General features: G+C 38.4%; 1 protein-coding gene and 1 non-coding gene across 2 annotated transcripts in view; both read right to left on the bottom strand.

Moving 5' to 3' along the window:
* Positions 1 to 17,169, bottom strand: part of BMP6 (bone morphogenetic protein 6) — a 96,941-nt gene that overhangs the window by 16,332 nt on the left and 63,440 nt on the right. Inside the window, exon 2 of the mRNA XM_026676670.2 lies at positions 2,173 to 2,365. Within this exon, the coding sequence (XP_026532455.1) occupies positions 2,173 to 2,365 (193 nt within the window). The remainder of the gene's footprint in view (positions 1 to 2,172; positions 2,366 to 17,169) is intronic.
* On the bottom strand, positions 5,389 to 5,494 carry LOC113418039 (U6 spliceosomal RNA). The gene has a single exon (XR_003371704.1). It is a non-coding gene; the product is annotated as a U6 spliceosomal RNA (small nuclear RNA).

The raw sequence follows: 17,169 nt of genomic DNA, 5'->3' as shown, positions 1-17,169 counted from the left end.
ACTCAAAACAGTAAAAGGGGGGAAACCTATACTTGTTTTTTTGTGTGTGTGTTAAAATTTGTATTAATCTAGAATTTATAAAAAGAATGTGTAATGGAAAGGGAATATGACAGACTAAAGAACCAACCAAATTAATGAGTTAATATAGACTATTAAAAGCAAGGAGAGACATTGGTAACCTTTTTTATTTTCATTATTATTTTCATTATTAATTTATCATTATTATCATTATTAATTATCATTATTATCATTATTATTATTAGGCAAACACATATTGTTTATCTTTATTTTTAAAATAAATATTAAAGGATTATATTTGAAATAATTGAAATGAAACAAAAAGATGTTTCGATTGAGATTAATGAAAGAGGCTAGAATTAATGTGTTTGTTTCTCTCCTTACTGAAAATTTGGAATGAAAAAGGTAATAATAGAATTAAGTATGCATATATGAATGTATAATTGCTGTCATATTTGTATGTAAAGGTGATGACCCGGAAATATATTGTCCACTAAAAAGAGATTTTTGTTTTTAATGTGAAAAACTGAATAAAATTTGTTTAAAAAGAAGAAACAAACAAACTCTGGTTCTAATTGTGGTTGTAAAATCGAGGGTAGTCATGGTAGATCTAATCTAATATTAACAGTAACAATAATAAAGAAGTATTATTTGTGCTGAAAGTCTCTTACAGTACAGTCTCTTTTAAATTATTATAACAAACCAGGGGTGGGATTTAGAATGGAGTCCATTCCACCCAGAAGATACTTCAATGGCAATAATTATTCATGACATAATTTTTGTTCAGTGGATGCATGGAAATAACTGCTGTTCTTGTTTAAAATATGAGAGTGAACACAGAATAGAACAGAACAGAACAGAACAGAATAGAATAGAACAGAACAGAACAGAATAGCTTTATGGCCAAGTGTGATTGGACACACAAGAAACTTGTCTTGGTGTAAATACTCTCAGTATACATAAAAGAAAAGATACATTCATCAGGAGTCGAGAATCATAAGGTATGACACTTAATGATAGTCATAGCGTACAATAAGCAATGTATAATATTTTGAATGAAGAAGAAATATAAGCTATCTGAACAGAGATATGTTTGCTGTCTTCTGTAGCAAAGCTCTGAGTTTCAAAGGCTGCTCCCATTTCAGTTTGTTTTCTTTTCCACGTTCCTTAATGGAACACAAGGCTCTGCATAAACAAGACTGTATACACAATAAGCTGAATGGCTACCCAGTCAACTGACTCATTCTAAACTGAAACATCTTTCCCTGTGGAGGCAACTCTGCTCCTTATAACCTCCCAAGATACTTTCTATTTGTTTTCCTTTTCCCTCACTTTGTTTTTCTCCTTTTCATTCCCTTTTTTTTAACACGCTACCCTTGGGAAAGAGACAACCGTAGTTGCCATACTAAGCCAAGCTTGACACTTCTGCCAGGTTATGGTTTGTGATTACAGCGGCCTTCACAACTGATAAGGTACTTGAACATGGTGATTTTGTGCCCTTCTTTTGTGACAGAAAAGTGGACTTGAAGGTACTTTCGGACTTGCAAGATTGATGGCAGCCTCAGAGGCCCTCTCTATCTTGCTCTAGCTTTAAGGTTACATTAAAAGAAACTTGCAAGTCTGAAAGCACATTTCTCCTCCCTCGCAGTTACAGTCCAAAAACTAGGGAGGGTCCCCTCTGAGGTATTTGCCATATTCACATTCCCTAATCTGGATCTCTTCCTCACATCTCCCATATCACTTCCCGCACATCATTACACACAGACATTCAACTACTCCCCCATTCCCCCCTGCCAGGTCCGCCCAGGCCTTAGGCCTGCTTCCTCCGACTCCCTTGAGTCCTCCCAGGGCTTGATCCTCCCTTCCACCACCCATCAAGCATTTATCCTTTGAAGACCTCCAGAGCTCCAAACCTTACACGGGGGAAAGAGAGCAAAAGCCATTCAGTCCCTCAATATGCCTCAGTAAAGTCTTTCTGAAAAGACTTAAGTTTTTCTATGTGTAAAATTCAGTGTGAATAGAAATAAAGATCTTTTTTAAAAAAATGGCTTTAATTCCGCAGAATTAAAACAAAATGGCTCAAGAAGTAGGAGATGATAGAATCTGAATTTTTATGCCTATGTTGGTTTCATGGTTTTAGCAGTAAGGACAAACCTGTTCTGATATTCTTGCAATACTTGATAGATGCTAATCAGAAAGGTTTGATTTTTAAAGCCTCCAAAAACACAGTCCTTGTAGATTCGGAATTCAGCAGCAGTAACAGCCTCTCCTTCTGGAATCTGAGACAAATTAAATTTGAACTCCTTGTGATGGTGTTGATAAGGCACGAATTCCTTGTCATATTCAACTGTATAAAAAACAAGAAGATGACAATTATAATTTAAGCGCAAATTCTATGATTTCCCTCCCAGTCAGAAATAAATTTGTTTGTTTTTAATGACAAATTTGCCTCAAAAAAAACTAAAATAAGGCAGCTGAGAAATCAAGGAAAATATACTATAAAAAGAAGTAATCAGAATTGGGCAATTTCATATTAACAAAAATGGAAACAATGTTTGTTCTATTTGATTTTCGGCTTTTCTCCAAAGAATCTGCATGTATGTATATATATATATATCTATTGGCCCAACTGCCCCAGGCCTCCTCCACCCTTAAGCCTGTTTCCCACCACCCTCAGATCCCCGTAGGCCTTCCCACCAGAGCCCCACGGGCTTTCTGCCTCCCCAGAGGGTCCCGCAGGCCTTGGACCTGCTTCCTCCTCCGGAGCTTTCCACAGCCTTGCACAGAATGTGTTAAGGAAGCATAAAGCATTCATTTAACACTATGAATGTTCTCACACTTTCCACATCCTTTTACAGTACAATATCACTCACTCAAAACTGTATGAGTTATTATTCCCAATTACTTATACTTCTGTCACTTCCAGGATGAATATTATGATAAAAAAAATTAGTGACCAAAGGAATAGTAACTGCAGGGAGTCACTCTGTTCTTTTCTGTTGGCTACAATACTCAACTGCTACTAAGTGTTTACCTGGGATGAAGAGCAACTTAGACACTGCCACTGGAACTTTTTCATCCAGATATTACTAGAAACCACTAGTTTCTATTACTAGAAACTGGGATTCCACATACATTAAAGGCTTCTTATACTCTGGTATTCATTCATATAAAGAAATTGAAATGAATATATAAAATATGTATTAGCTTCTGATAAGACTTGGATCAATGAGTTTGAATATTCTGCTTTAGTATCTCAACTACAGGTTCGCTGAAAAATTGTGAAACTAGATTATTTGATCTTAAAATGCAGTTAATACCATACACCTATCAGGTCCCTTCAACAAACACAATTAAGGTTACTTCCAATCAGTTTATGACTGATAGAAGTTTGAACGTTAATTCATATGGCTTGGACTTATTATCACTATAGTAACAGATGACAACCCAAAGGACAGTGCAATGTATTCAAAACGTTGAGTATTATAACAAAAACTAAGAGTTTTGCTATGTGAGGATCTAATTGGAATGTGGGGATGGGCCTCCATTAAGTCAATGGAGGGTAGAAAATCACCCCTTCTGAAGCTCAGAAGTATGGAGTTCAGTATACTCATCTTAAGCCTCCTATTAACTAGGGACCGATTAAGTCATTTTAAAACTAAAATTGCCCCTGCTGATCTGGTGCCACAGGTTGGTTGCCTGGATCTCCAATAAATGAACAATAGCTGTCTCCATCATGCTCCCTTTAACAGGATCCCCAGAGAGAAGGCAAGTAATGCAAAGGTTCCGGGGAGAGGATGGAAATTCTATAGCCAGGCCTAATCTTCTGATACCTCTAACCCAGGAAACAGAGGTAGAGGCATCCCATCTGTCCGTGAAAGCCTTGAGCCTTCCACCAATAGGGGCACAGTCGTGAGGCCTATGTTGTGCCTCGGAGACCTCTATTTCATGTTCCTCAAGAGATTCTTTTGCTCTGCCCTCCCCTTCAGTACCTATCTCCAGATCGGAAACTATCTGACTGTTGGTGATTCATGCGTCCAGACGGTCCCTGGAGTCTGGAGAGAAAAAGTCCTTGGTAGAGGGAACTAAGCAACCCTCCAAAAAGCTGGGAAGGACTATTTTGGGGTCTATGAAAAGAGAGGAACTTATTTTCTGCTTCTAGTCTCTATCGGAGATAGGTCGGGGCACCACCAACCAAATTATCTCCCTATATTGGGGAGGAAGCAAGCTTCCATTAGTTGTGTGATATCTGCTTGCCAATGTTTGAGCCATAAGAGTAGGCGAGGAGTAACCTAAGATGCCCTGGCTTGAGCAGATAATTTAATAGAGTTTTGCGGCGTCCTTGTGTGCCCTGATATTGGAATTTGAGATAATCTCCCTCAAATGGCAGAGCAACCTGAGAGACGATCTAGTAAAAAAAAGGGGGATGAGGCCGACTCCACTCTTATGGCCCTCACATCAGATCGACATGCCCTACATGGGGACAACTCGACCCTGTATATCCTTTGACTTGAGAGCCTCTTTTGCTTCCGTTGGAATTGCAGAGGAGGATGATAATTGCCATTATTGTTTTATCTACTATCGTGGTGATGAGAAGTTTAGCAGAATGAGAAAACCAAATTAAAAATTTGTTATCATATCCTGTAAGAGGGGTATACGCCACTGAAGAGACCCCTTGTTTCTGGACGAGGTCCAAGAACCTCTGTGGGACAGTTATGACTTCCTCTTACATTATTGGTTGGGAGAAGATTAAATCATCTGACCCCCCCTTATAGTAACGATTGTTGGGTCGAGGGGAAATGGAATATCAAGGCAGGAAGTAGGGGTGGTTTTTTTTTGAAACAACAGAGACTTGAAAAAGTCTGAGGGCGAAACAGACCTGAAGGTCGGTGGTCTGGCTTAATGCCTTCAATGTTTGACATGCCCCCCCTTTTTAGGGGATCTGCCTCTGACAGATTTTGGTCATTGTTGTGAGTAGACCCTTCCTCAACCTGTTCCATCTGGTCTCTAGTTCTCCCTCATCCTGTGCATCATGTGAATGTATAACTGGATTATATAATATCCCCTGAAGGAGGTACCTGCTGGTAATGAAGGTCTATTCTGCATAGTAACTAAATCGAGTGAGAATCGAGGTCAGATTGTGGAGGCTGCCTAGCCATCAACTTCTACTGTGCCCTGGCTGCGATGCCTCTTCAAGTTGCCATGTCCCTCCAGGCCTTCAATTTGTCAGGGATATCCTCTGGGAGGAGGAGTTCTGGTGTGGTCCCACAACTGTCTGTCAGGCAATTAGCGCTGCTGAAGGCCTGGGTTGAACCGGTCTCTCTGAGGCTCTCCTGGATGGCGTTGAGAGATCCAGGGATGGAGGCAAGGTGAAATATGGAACACTTCACAAATTGCGTGTCATCCTTGTGCAGGGGCCATGCTAATCTTCTCTGTATCATTCCAATTTTAGTATATGTGCTGCTGAAGCGAACACTCTGGAACTGGGACCAGCCTGGCTGGGGAAGAGGACTGAGACTTCTGTTCAACCTCCCTCATGCATTTTTAAAAAAAATTCAAGATATGCTCATCTAACGCATTTTGGTGTCTCTTGGCATCCTTTGTTGCCTTAGAGGTCTCTCTAGGACGTTTTTACCTACTTTGAGTTGGTTTATTGTCCTCTGGGGGTATTTTTGGTTGCCCTTGAAGATTCTGACCTAAAGCCCACAAGGTGAGGTATCTATATGTGTATGAGATATTAATGGACTGTTGACTGGTTCAGAAGACTGATATAAACAGAGGCAGGGAATCCTCTTGATATTTGCTCTCTCCCCCCCCCCCCGTTTTTTGGTAAATTCAATTTGTTATTATGTTATTATTCATAATAATATTGATATCATTAATATTGTTATTATTGATAATATTTCTGTTATATCTGTGCACAGCTACTAACATAAATTGTTGTGCTGTTACCAAACTCATAATTAGATGACTGAATATGGAATCAAATTGTGAGGCCAAATAGAGAACACCTTTCAGGACCTGTATTGCAATTGGGTGATCCTTCAGTCACTGGCACTCAACAGCTTCCTGCTCAGACAGACACAGGCCTTGGTGCTCGCTGTTACTGTGATGCTATATTCTGTGAGGGCTGCCAACTGAAAAAGGAAGCCCAATAGTCAACCTCAGAAAGAGGTCCGTAATCGGCATAAATGTCCCCTGGACCCTCACGGAGATCCTTGTGAGGGGAAGTGGCTTCTCAACAGATAATGCCATGGAATTCTTATAAACAAAATGATGCCAGCGTTGTTTTAGTCGTCAAGATGTAGCATCAACCATCACCTTCTAATGTGAGCCGATGCGAATCTAACTAGAATTTGAGAATTTGAGCAGGAGAACTCAAGAGTCCTTTGGCTCCACCCGATCAATAGCCCTTGCTTCTTCTATATACCTTGCGGGAGTATATCTGAAACTACAGAATCTCCTGTGGAGAGATACCTGAGGGTAAGGATGCTCTGTCCTGCTTAGTGACCGGAGTTATAGGGAATTCCAGTCAGAAGGAGTGCTCTGTTGTTCAGAGCAGTATGCTGCACCTCCGCAGAGATACATTGGCGTATTGCTAATTCCATCCACAGTCATATCTTTGTGGGAACCTTTTCCGGTAAGTCATCATCTTGACAGAATCTGGCCGCTGTTGGAGCAATGTGGCCACAGAGTCACTTCGAGTCGCTTGTACTGATCTAGATGGGCTACCTGATCTTGTGCAGCTTCACATTCAGGGGTGGTTGCAGAGGGGGATTGGAGCCGAAGTAGGCCTGGAGGAGATGAGGTTTGAGAATTTTCTTCATTCTCCCACATGACCTTCTTCATGTGTTTTTCTAGTACCTTATGGAGCTTGTTAGCATCTTTTTCTGCTGCTTAGGAGGTACACTTAGAATGCTTCAATTTGTTTTGAGAATTTGACATGGCTCTTGAGCTACTGCCGCCTGCCATTGTGACCGCTTATTAAATTTTACTGTTAATGAGGCTGAAATGTTGGGCGGTTGGCACGTCCAGGGGCCTGAACCAGCAATGGCCAGGGAACCCTAAAACAATGCTCCCCAGTTTTGTATAATCTTATGTAAGAATACTGAATTCTTATTCTTGTTCCTATTATTATTATCGTTATTATTTTGTTATTAATATTATTATTTCCGAATTAGCCAAATTAGGAACACCTCATAGGCCTAGAAAGGAGGAATTGTTGAAATAAGATGTAGGCCTGCGACAGCTTCCTGCACAGGCGGACACGGGCCTTGGTGCTCGCTGTGGTGCTGCTGTTTAATTCTGTGAGGGCATAAGCCAACAGTTTCCTCCTTAATGAATAAGGGTCCAAAATAGAATAATAATATCTATCTATCTATCTATCTATCTATCTATCTATCTATCTATCTATCTATCTATCTATACATACATACATACATACATACACACACACACATATGTATTAGGGTGATTTCCCTCGGGTTCCAGGAAGGAGACCCCTGCTTGGGGAAAGAAAAGCCTCTCACAGTTCCAGAAATAAAATGCAGATCACTACTGCATGGTTAGTGAGTCTGCAATGGCGCCAGCCATTATCTCTTTAGGCGCATAATGAGTTAAATCGGCTCAGCAGCACTTCCACGCCTTGTGGGGAGTCGATACTGCAGAGTTTCCCCTTGAATAAAAAGGCGCGGTGGGGCAGATGGGCGCTGATGCCCCCACCCCAGATGGTGTTCCCAGGGCAGAGAAAAAAGCCTTGGACCCTTTTAAAATGGTGCCTCTCCTGTCGGGCGCGGGCGGTGGTGATTGTAGCGGCGGCGATCGTAGTGGCTCGGCTTGAAAAGATCGTAATGTGAGTTGTTAGCCATGCAGCTGAGGCGTTATCACCTCCTATCATCCTGGGGGCGAGAGATCATTATCTGAAGCTACGGTGAGCTCCCTTGGCTCGAGCTATATATCATAGGGAGCTGCTTGACTCATTGAAACTAAAAGCCTTAAAGGAGTTGTTTAGAGTTTAAAAGCAAACCTTTTTGTTGACTCCTTTTGAAGCCTTTGCTATTCCGGCCAAGGGAAAGGAAATTAAGCTGCCTATATCCACGAAGGCTGAGCAAAAACTGGGGACGCTAGGGAGGAGTCCCGTGGAGGAGGAGGAGCGTCCTCTCAATTAAAGCCCAGCCTATCAAACGAGTGACAGAAGCATCATCCCAAACAATGGATGCTCTGAACAGCTCATCTGGAGAATGGATATGTTTAGCCCAGCTTGCTCTATGTAAGCGAGGGATGGAATTCTTTTGGTATTGGGCTGACCTTTTTTGCAAAAAGAAAATTAGTGGGTTATTGTACTGGGCATTGAACACAATGAAATCTATATACGTTTTCCTGGCAGTATGTCAACCTAAGCTTGAGTGGCTCTTCCTCCTAGGGAAGCACACATAGGATCTAGTTCCTTTAGTCAATCTGTTATCCTTATTTTCCTCTCATTTACAAAGGGTTCTGATTTTTCAGAGTTCTCATTTACTTTGATGGAATGCAGGTAACTCTTTCCAGCCTTGTTCTTCCTGCTTTGTACTTCCTGCCTACTGAACTGATTTCAACAGCATTTTCCTTTATTTTCTCTATTACCAAGCACATTTCCAGAAAATGGAAGATAGTGCACACACTCCACCATTCATTGTTTATTTGAAAGAAAAAATCCTTATGTTTTTCACATAAATGGGAGAAAAAACCCAATGCCTAACCAATATCTGGAGATGGTGAAACAAATCAGTAGGATGTTGAGTGAATTAACTTAAAAACTGACAAGTATCCAAACTCGTTAGACAGAATAGGAACCCTTTATGGAAAATCTTGTTACAAAAGAAAAAGAAGTTATCCAACTGTGCAAGCAAAAGAAATATGAAACTAATAAAGTTGTCTTATCACAGATACATTTATAAAATAATTTCTCTAATATTAATTTATACAGTGAATATATTATAAAAAGGATCACATTTTATAACTCTATTTTTAAAACCCTATTTTCAAATACATTTTGAAAATAAAAACAGAAAGTTAAAAACATTCATTAACATGAAATATAAGGATAATAAATGTAAAACATCAACTTATAAACTCAATGAACTTATGGCAAAGACATAGCAGTGATATATAGTTTGTTTCTGAGTTAAACACAGTTGAAGATTGATGATATGCTGGCAAAGCAAAGAGGCAATTAATTGTAGGGAGGAAGGCAATAACAAACATAAACAAGATAACACTACATAACAATAAATATCAGAACACTTAAATCAGTGCTCTTTTCATTGGTAATGTAAGGCCACTCTGAAAACTGGAGAGATAAGGAAAGAAAAAGAGGTGGTGGGGTTTTAAATGATGGACTAGAAGTAGAACCATTATTAATTTTGTAAGAAAAAAGATTGCTTCCTTGAGTCAGGGATCAGCAAACAAAAACTCATATGCCTTGTGCATGTGATGCAAATCAGTTGATGGAAACAATTATTGTAAACATCTGAAAGCCACTATACCACACATGTATACAATCCACGAATATCTGCTGCTTTTATTTCCACTTATAAAACTTACACTGTCTGTTACTAGTTCAATGATAAGCTAAATGCAGCTTAAATGATGCATTAATATTCAAAACTGCCCTCTTCAGTATCATTTCTATCTGTCACTTAAGTGTCTTGTCAGAAAAAAATAGAACGCTTATTAGTATGTAGCAATATATTTTGGGAAATATTTTTTAAAGAAAAAGAGATGAAAATTACTCACTTCTTAGTATTTGGCACATCATTTTTAATATATACTAACTCTGAAGGTGAAAATATCAGTCCAATATAAAACACAATACAACATCACTATAAGGAATATTAAATTTGCTGTAATTTCCATTATTCAGTGGCATAACCAATAACTAACTATTCCAGGTTAGCAAGCCTATAGTAAGTAGTCCTAATTTTGCAGATGTGGCATAAACTATGATTATCTGAAAAGATATATTTAAAAAAAAGCTTACAGATTCTCTTTCCACACCAGGGTTTTTAAATTAATATCCCTGATGAGTTAGAACATACTTGAAATGCCTCAGTCCATCTGATAAAGAGATTGGATGCTGCAATCCAGTTCCACATACTCTTACTCTAAAATATGCAGTTAAAACTTCTTCAAGAAATCCACTTCTCTGTAAATTTAAATAAGAGTTCACAAAAAGTCAGGAAAAGAATACATTGAGGTTATAAAGCCCGAACTATGGGTAAATATTCTTTCTCATGTGAAAAAAGGAAATAAACACTATTACTCACAAGTAAAAAATAGTTTACTTCATTCTGACACTGAAATACTATTGTGTTGAATATAACAAAAGGAACTGCTTATTCTAATATAGGAAACCATGAAATATTCATAGTTAATATTATAAAAAAAACACAAGTTTGCTATGATGTACAATTTCTGCAGTCCTGTTGACTGATTTAAGTAGTTCTTAAATACTGTGGAAGTATAAATATGATTAATACTGGAGAACCATAATAATATACTGTACCCTAGGAAAACTTATCTAAATCATTATTGAATTGTCCCAGAGATTCATATGTGTACAGTATGTATGTATGTATCTGTATATGCAATATCTCAAGTTCAATGTTTTTCATTCAGCGATAAAATATTCATTCTATGTTATTCATATTTATATTCACAAGATGTAAAATGAAGAACAAAATTTCAAAATATTCAGTGAGTAGGTATATTAGCAAACAGCTGTTTTCAAACATTCCCTATCCTTGTGGTTTTTAAATACCCAAGGAAAAATCAGTGGAACAAACTAGTCTGGACCATAGATTTTTTTTAATGGTTATTTTATGCTATTTTATTGTAATCAAAATGAAAGAATTTCATGTTTGGCTTTAAATCATAAACCACAAATGTGGTACACTCTTTTGCGTTCATGCTAAATAGAATTTTACAATTCTATTTACAGTGCCTTCCAGAACAGTAATTGCTCTGAAATTTTTTTTTGCTTTCAGAATGGCGGTATAATTCCTTCTTGTTAAACCATATTGATCTAAACCAGGGGTGTCCAAACTTGGCAACTTTAAGACCTGTGGACTTCAACTCCCAGAATCCACCCCACCAAACTCACGTCACTTGTTGTCATGCAGAAATCCATTTCACTTGTGTATTTGATAATAAGCAAAGACCAAAAGGAAAGTTCAGATACTAGAGCAACAGCAGTGATATCTCAAGAAAAGCTGACATGTGGAAGCAGCAGTAATGTTTTCTGACCAGTAACAGTGAAACAAAGAAATTCTGACCCATGTTTTGGTGATGCATCTTTTCCTAAGAAGTCATATTAATGATCACCCGTCATCTCCTTTCCACTATCTTTACTTGCCTAAACTTAGGTGCCTCAAAGTGACTCCAAACAATGGAGATGATTCACAACACTTATCTTCCTGCTTGAGGTTTCAAATACAGAAAATAAAAAACTGTAGTGCAACAGCAACCTGACAAATTCAAACTTTGTTTACACTGGAGAAGACATTTCCAGTAGAGGACAACCAAGGGTCTTTACTTACTCCCCTTGGACAAAAATTAAATTGTTTATTGTCTATATGAAGATCTTCATTTTTTCTATTTGTATGTTAGTCTTCTGGGCTTCTTGTAAGTCAATACTGTCTCCTATAGAAAGTGATATTACAGTTAGTATATTTTGCTCTATTTAAAAATAGGAGAGAATTGAGGCATAAAGCCAGAAAGCCTAGACTAAAATACCTTACCTATAATCTGCTCGTAGAGCCAAGCAACTAAATGAAATATAGGAAAAGCAGATGCTGTCTGAAGTTGGAGTGTGACAATTGCATATGCTCAGACACAAAGTTATTTCTTTCTTGTCTTTCTTGTGTATTGACTGGTTCCATGGAATGGGAAGATTATTGAATGTTTTATTTTTGTGGGGATGAATGTGATCTAAGTACTCTGCTCCTTCATTTCCTCTAAACTTTAAAAATATTTTCCTGATAACTTCCGTTAAGCACAAGGTAGAGCCAAGAGTAATCTTAGTGAATCTGTAGGCCATGCCTCCCTCAGCCCACCATAGACTATGTGTACTAGAAATTAAGATATAATGAAAATATGAATAACAGCTACTATTTGTAGACAGACTATAAGAGCTTCAGACTTTCCTTGTAGACTCACAAGAGAGAAGTGGATGGATCATACAAGACACAAAGAATTAGAACATGGCATAAGGACAAACTCTAATTGCTACTGAAGGTACATAAAGACCTCTTGGAAAAGAAAAAACATGGAATGACAACTGCTGGGACGGAAGCAATGAGACCAAGTAGTGAAATTATATCCCTTTTATGTTGTTTTAAACAGTACAAAAGGAACATTAAGTACCAGGATTACATTACCTGAGAAATTATAAGGAGACAGGGTTATACTCAAAGGCGGTATTCAGCAGGTTCTGATCAGTTCTGGAGAACCGGTAGCAGAAATTTTAAGTAGTTTGGAGAACCGGCAAATACCATCTCTGACTGGAGATTTTACAGTATCCTTCCCCTGCCACACCCACCAAGTCACACCTTCAGAATCGGTAGTGAAAAAATTGAATCCCACTACTGGTTATACTGAAGCTTCATGCTTCTACAAATGAAAATTAACAAAGCAGCAACAAGAATATATGACTTAAGTATTACTGCTTTGCAAAACAGGATGCTCACGTGTATAGAAATGGACAGATTCCACATGGAGGATATTAGCCTTACAGTTGTTGTTAAAATGTATATGCTATCTGACTCCCAGCAACTCTGGGAGTTTACAAGGGCCCAAGTTGTAAACTGCTTGATGTTGGTTGTTTATAACCAACACTAAATTGTGCCATACCAGTACCAGTGTTAAAGGTGTCATGTGGCTTAAGTGGCCCTCACTCACTTAACAAACACAACCTGCACCAACTACAGTTTCAGAATAGTCTTCAAAGACAGCCAAGCAGAACACATTACAATAAACCAATCACAAGGTGATAAGACTAGCAATTCCTTATGCATTTCAAAAAGAGTTGCAACTGGACCACCCATGAAATGCTAAATAAAAGCTTTTCTGGACACAGCTTCTACCTGTAGCTCAATCAATAAGCAAACACCCAGACAACAGAGTTGCTATTTCAGAAAAAAATGTGATTCCATCTATAATTAAAATTGGAATTGCCATGGAGGCTGGTACTGTAGAGTTTGGGTAAACAAATGGTCTATCACATTCACCCCCACATATCAGCTCTGAATTTCAAAGATTGACTTGGTGTGTGGTCAAACTGCCCTGCCAGATCATTGGGAAATCCTGCAATTTTTTCCTTTAACATATTACAGGTAGACTTTAGACAGACCACTTCAAGCTGAAGAGACAAATTTAGAAGAGTGCCCATTCTTCATGAAACGCTCATATTGGAAAGACTGCAAAAGTACACAAAAGGTTTGACTTGATTTTGATTTGAAAAGGGTTTATATTAAGAGTATACAAGCAATGGTGCACTGCTGAAATGTTAGAAAATACCATTTTGCCCAGTTTACTTAGCAACAATTCAGCTTTTTAAAGAAAGTTCAATTCACAGCAGAGTTGACTCAGAGAAACAACTTTTTGATCCGCATCAATTGCAATTGATGTTAGTAGATATAAAACAATTGGATTAGTTAGTAGGGAATGTTTATTTTAGATTCATTCTCCGTCTTTATAGCTTCCTTATAGACGATTTCCTCCTTTTCAGGGTTTTTCTGCTTGTTTGACCTGAGGAAGGGGACAGTCCCTGCCTCTTCAATAGAAGCAAGCACTTCCTATTTGCACAGAAATCTCTGCCAGTTAGTTTTGGTAGACTTTTGTAAATTGATTTATTTTATACTACCTTAATTATTTTTATAAATAACTCAAGGCAGTGAATGTGCACCAATTGCCAGCTTCAAAGTGTCCACCCTTCCATTTGCTTCTGACAATTGCTGAAAGATAGAAATAACAATCCGTGTAGTCAACAAGCACCATCTCAATGTAAAGTCAATCATGCTCCTGCTCTTTGAATCCTCACTTTCCCATGGCCTTTCAGAGAACGTGAAGCTGCAGAATGAACTGTGGTTCCTCACATAGGGAAGTTTTGTACAAGCCGAAATAACCCAAGAGCAAACCTGAATCAGAAAACCGTTCCAGTCAGGGAGTACACAGCCTCTTACCACGAAGGCTGAGCTAAAATTGGGGGACGCTGAGGAGGTGTCCCGTGGTGGAGGAGGAGCGTCCTGGAGTTTTAAGCCCAGCCTTTCCAGAAGAGACTGAAGCACCTCCCACTTCTGGATGCTCTTCACAGCTCACAGAGAACGGGCGTATCAGGTAAGAACCAACGCCCTTTTCCCATGGCCTTTCAGAGAACGTGAAGCTGCAGAATGAACTGTGGTTCCTCACATAGGGAAGAAGTTAAAGCAGTAGATCCATCCAGGAAACTGAATTCTTTCCAAAAAGAGGAGAGTTGTTGGCTACCACCTCTGATGGAGTTCCCTGATGATGGCTTCAGCACAAGCCTGAAAGCTTGGAAGAATAAATCTTTAGTCCTGATGACCAACTCAGATTGGATCCTGCAAACATATTATTCTGGGACACATATATTTGCCTTCATTCGCTACCACTGCAGATCCGACTCCAGAGCTTCATAATGATTTGAAGTAACTGTAGGGCTTTTACTATTTACAGCTCTCTCATATTCTAACCATTTCTTCAGTTTTAGGCTGTTTAGTCAGTATGATCCAAGATTCCTGAGTTCAGTTGCTCTTTCTTCCTCCTTCCCTCCTTCTCTCTTCTCTGTTGTGAAAATTGTTTTACAGATTACTGATTAACAGGGTTGGAAGGGAACTTGAAGGTCATCTAGTCCAACCCCAACCCAAGTAGATCCTACACCATTTCTGACAGATGGCAGTCCAGTCTCTTCTTGAAAGCTTCCAGTGATGACGCTCCCACAACTTCCGAGGGCAAGCTGTTCCATTGGTTGATTGCTCTTACTGTCAGAAAATTTCTCCTTATTTCCAGGTTGAATCTCTCCTTGTTCAGTTTTCATCCATTCCTTCTTGTCTAGTCTTCAGTTACTTTAGAAAATAGCTTGACCCCCTTCCTCTCTGTGGCAGCCCCTCAAATATTGGAAGACTACTATCATATCTCCCCTGGTCCTTCTCTTCACTAGACTAGCCATGCCCAGTTCCTGCAACCGTTCTTTATACGTTTTAGCCTCCAGTCCCCTAATCAGCTTATTTCTCCTCTTAACGCCAACTGACAACAACAGAGTCATTATATCTTCATATCTGTTCACTGAGATGGTAACTATTTAGATTTTAATAAAAATTATTGTTTTAATATAGCAATAGTGATAGCACTTAAATTTATATACTGCTTCACAGTGCTTCACAGCCCTCTCTAAACAGTTTATAGAGTTAGCATATTGCCCCCAACAATCTGGGTCAACATTTTACCCACCTCAGAAGGATGGAAGGCTGAGTCAACCTTGAGCCTGGTGGGATTTGAACTGTTCCATCTATGAACTGACTGTATGAGAGGCTAAATATATTTGTTAGAGATGCATTCAGCAATAGGTTGAGATGATATATTCAGCAAAGAAGACAATAATGTTGACATGACTTCATGGCAGCAATAAACCATGGTTTTGCAATTCTTATATAACCTGAAATGAACTTTCAGAAAAAATAGTATTTTGAACAAGCACCTTTGAGAACTTGTTTGTTTTAAGGAATTTTACACTGGCTGTTCAATGTTTATAATCTCTGAAGGTGATTTACAAACCAATATTAATATGTTTTAAAGATAAAATTGTTAATAACAACTATTAAAATAAGGGAAATCATCACAACAAAGATATGTAAACATCTAGAAACAAAGTTATAACTAGTAGCCAGCCCAGGTTTATTAAAAACAGACCATGCCAAATCAATCTTATTTCATTCTTTGACAGAGTGACTAAATTAGTAGGCCAGCGAAATTATTAGACCATCTGTGGCCATAGTATACTTAGACTTCAGCAAGGCATTCACAACCTACTTTTTGGCAAAGTAGAAAAATGTGGGATAGATAGCATCACCACCAGATGGATTTGTAACTGGTTGACAAATGTAGTAAATAGCACTACATTACATGGAAGGAAGGAAGCAGTAGGTTCCATCTTAAGCCCAGTACTCTTCAATATCTTCATAAAGGACTTAGGTGAAGGAATAGAAGAGGAACTCATCACATTTGCAGATGATCTAAGCAGGCAGAAATAGCTACCATCCCAGAAGACAAGCTCAGAATCCAAAAAGATCTTAACAGACTTGAATAATGGGCCCTATCAAACAAAATGAAATTTAATGTGGAGAAAAGCAAGGTTTTACACCTGGGAAGGAAAAACCAAAGGTACAACTACAGATTAGGCAAAATCTGGCTCAAAAACAGTAACTGTGAGAGAGACCTTAAGCATGAGCTAGCCAAAAAAGCTAATACAATTCTTAGTTGTATAAAAAGAGTTTATCACTACTTTCTGCTGACATCCTGCCAAATTTAAAACTCTGGCCTACTTGAAGTATTTTATTAAGAGCAAGCAGTTCTTCATACCAATAGCCTCCCCAATAACTAACATTCCATCCATTCATAATTATTCTAGATGAGTTTAACTCTGTCTTAATGAAGCTACAGAAAAGTGAATTATGTGTGTATTATTTTTCACAGAGCATGAGATTTCTTTTGAAAACTGCCAAGCAGGTGCAAAGGCACACATGGAGACAATTTAATACTGAAGCTCCTCTGAGAATCTTTTTTCCAGATTACTTCTGATGTTTTGGTAGAAACTGCTTCATTTAATCCAACAAGCATTTTAAGAAAAACACCCATTTTGATGCCGTTCTCAAATATCTCTAGAAACCAGATGAGAACATCAAAATAAATCAACCCTGTGAGCTCCCACCTGCTATTTTGTCTTGTTAAGCAATGATGCCAAATTCTTCACGATATATATGCGCATACAACTCATTCTGGTTTCTAGGAGTCACCAATACAAAAAAAGGAGTATAATTTATTCCAAAAATATATTATACTTGTTCATGGAAATTTGTTTAATTAAGATTCATGCTGCTA

This window comes from Notechis scutatus, chromosome 3 (assembly GCF_049901735.1).
Source record: "Notechis scutatus isolate UNSWTSFEM ecotype Mainland chromosome 3, rNotScu1.2, whole genome shotgun sequence".
NCBI classification, from domain to species: domain Eukaryota; kingdom Metazoa; phylum Chordata; class Lepidosauria; order Squamata; family Elapidae; genus Notechis; species Notechis scutatus.
Note: the sequence above shows the minus strand (reverse complement) of the source record. Positions and strands in the feature narration are given on the sequence as shown.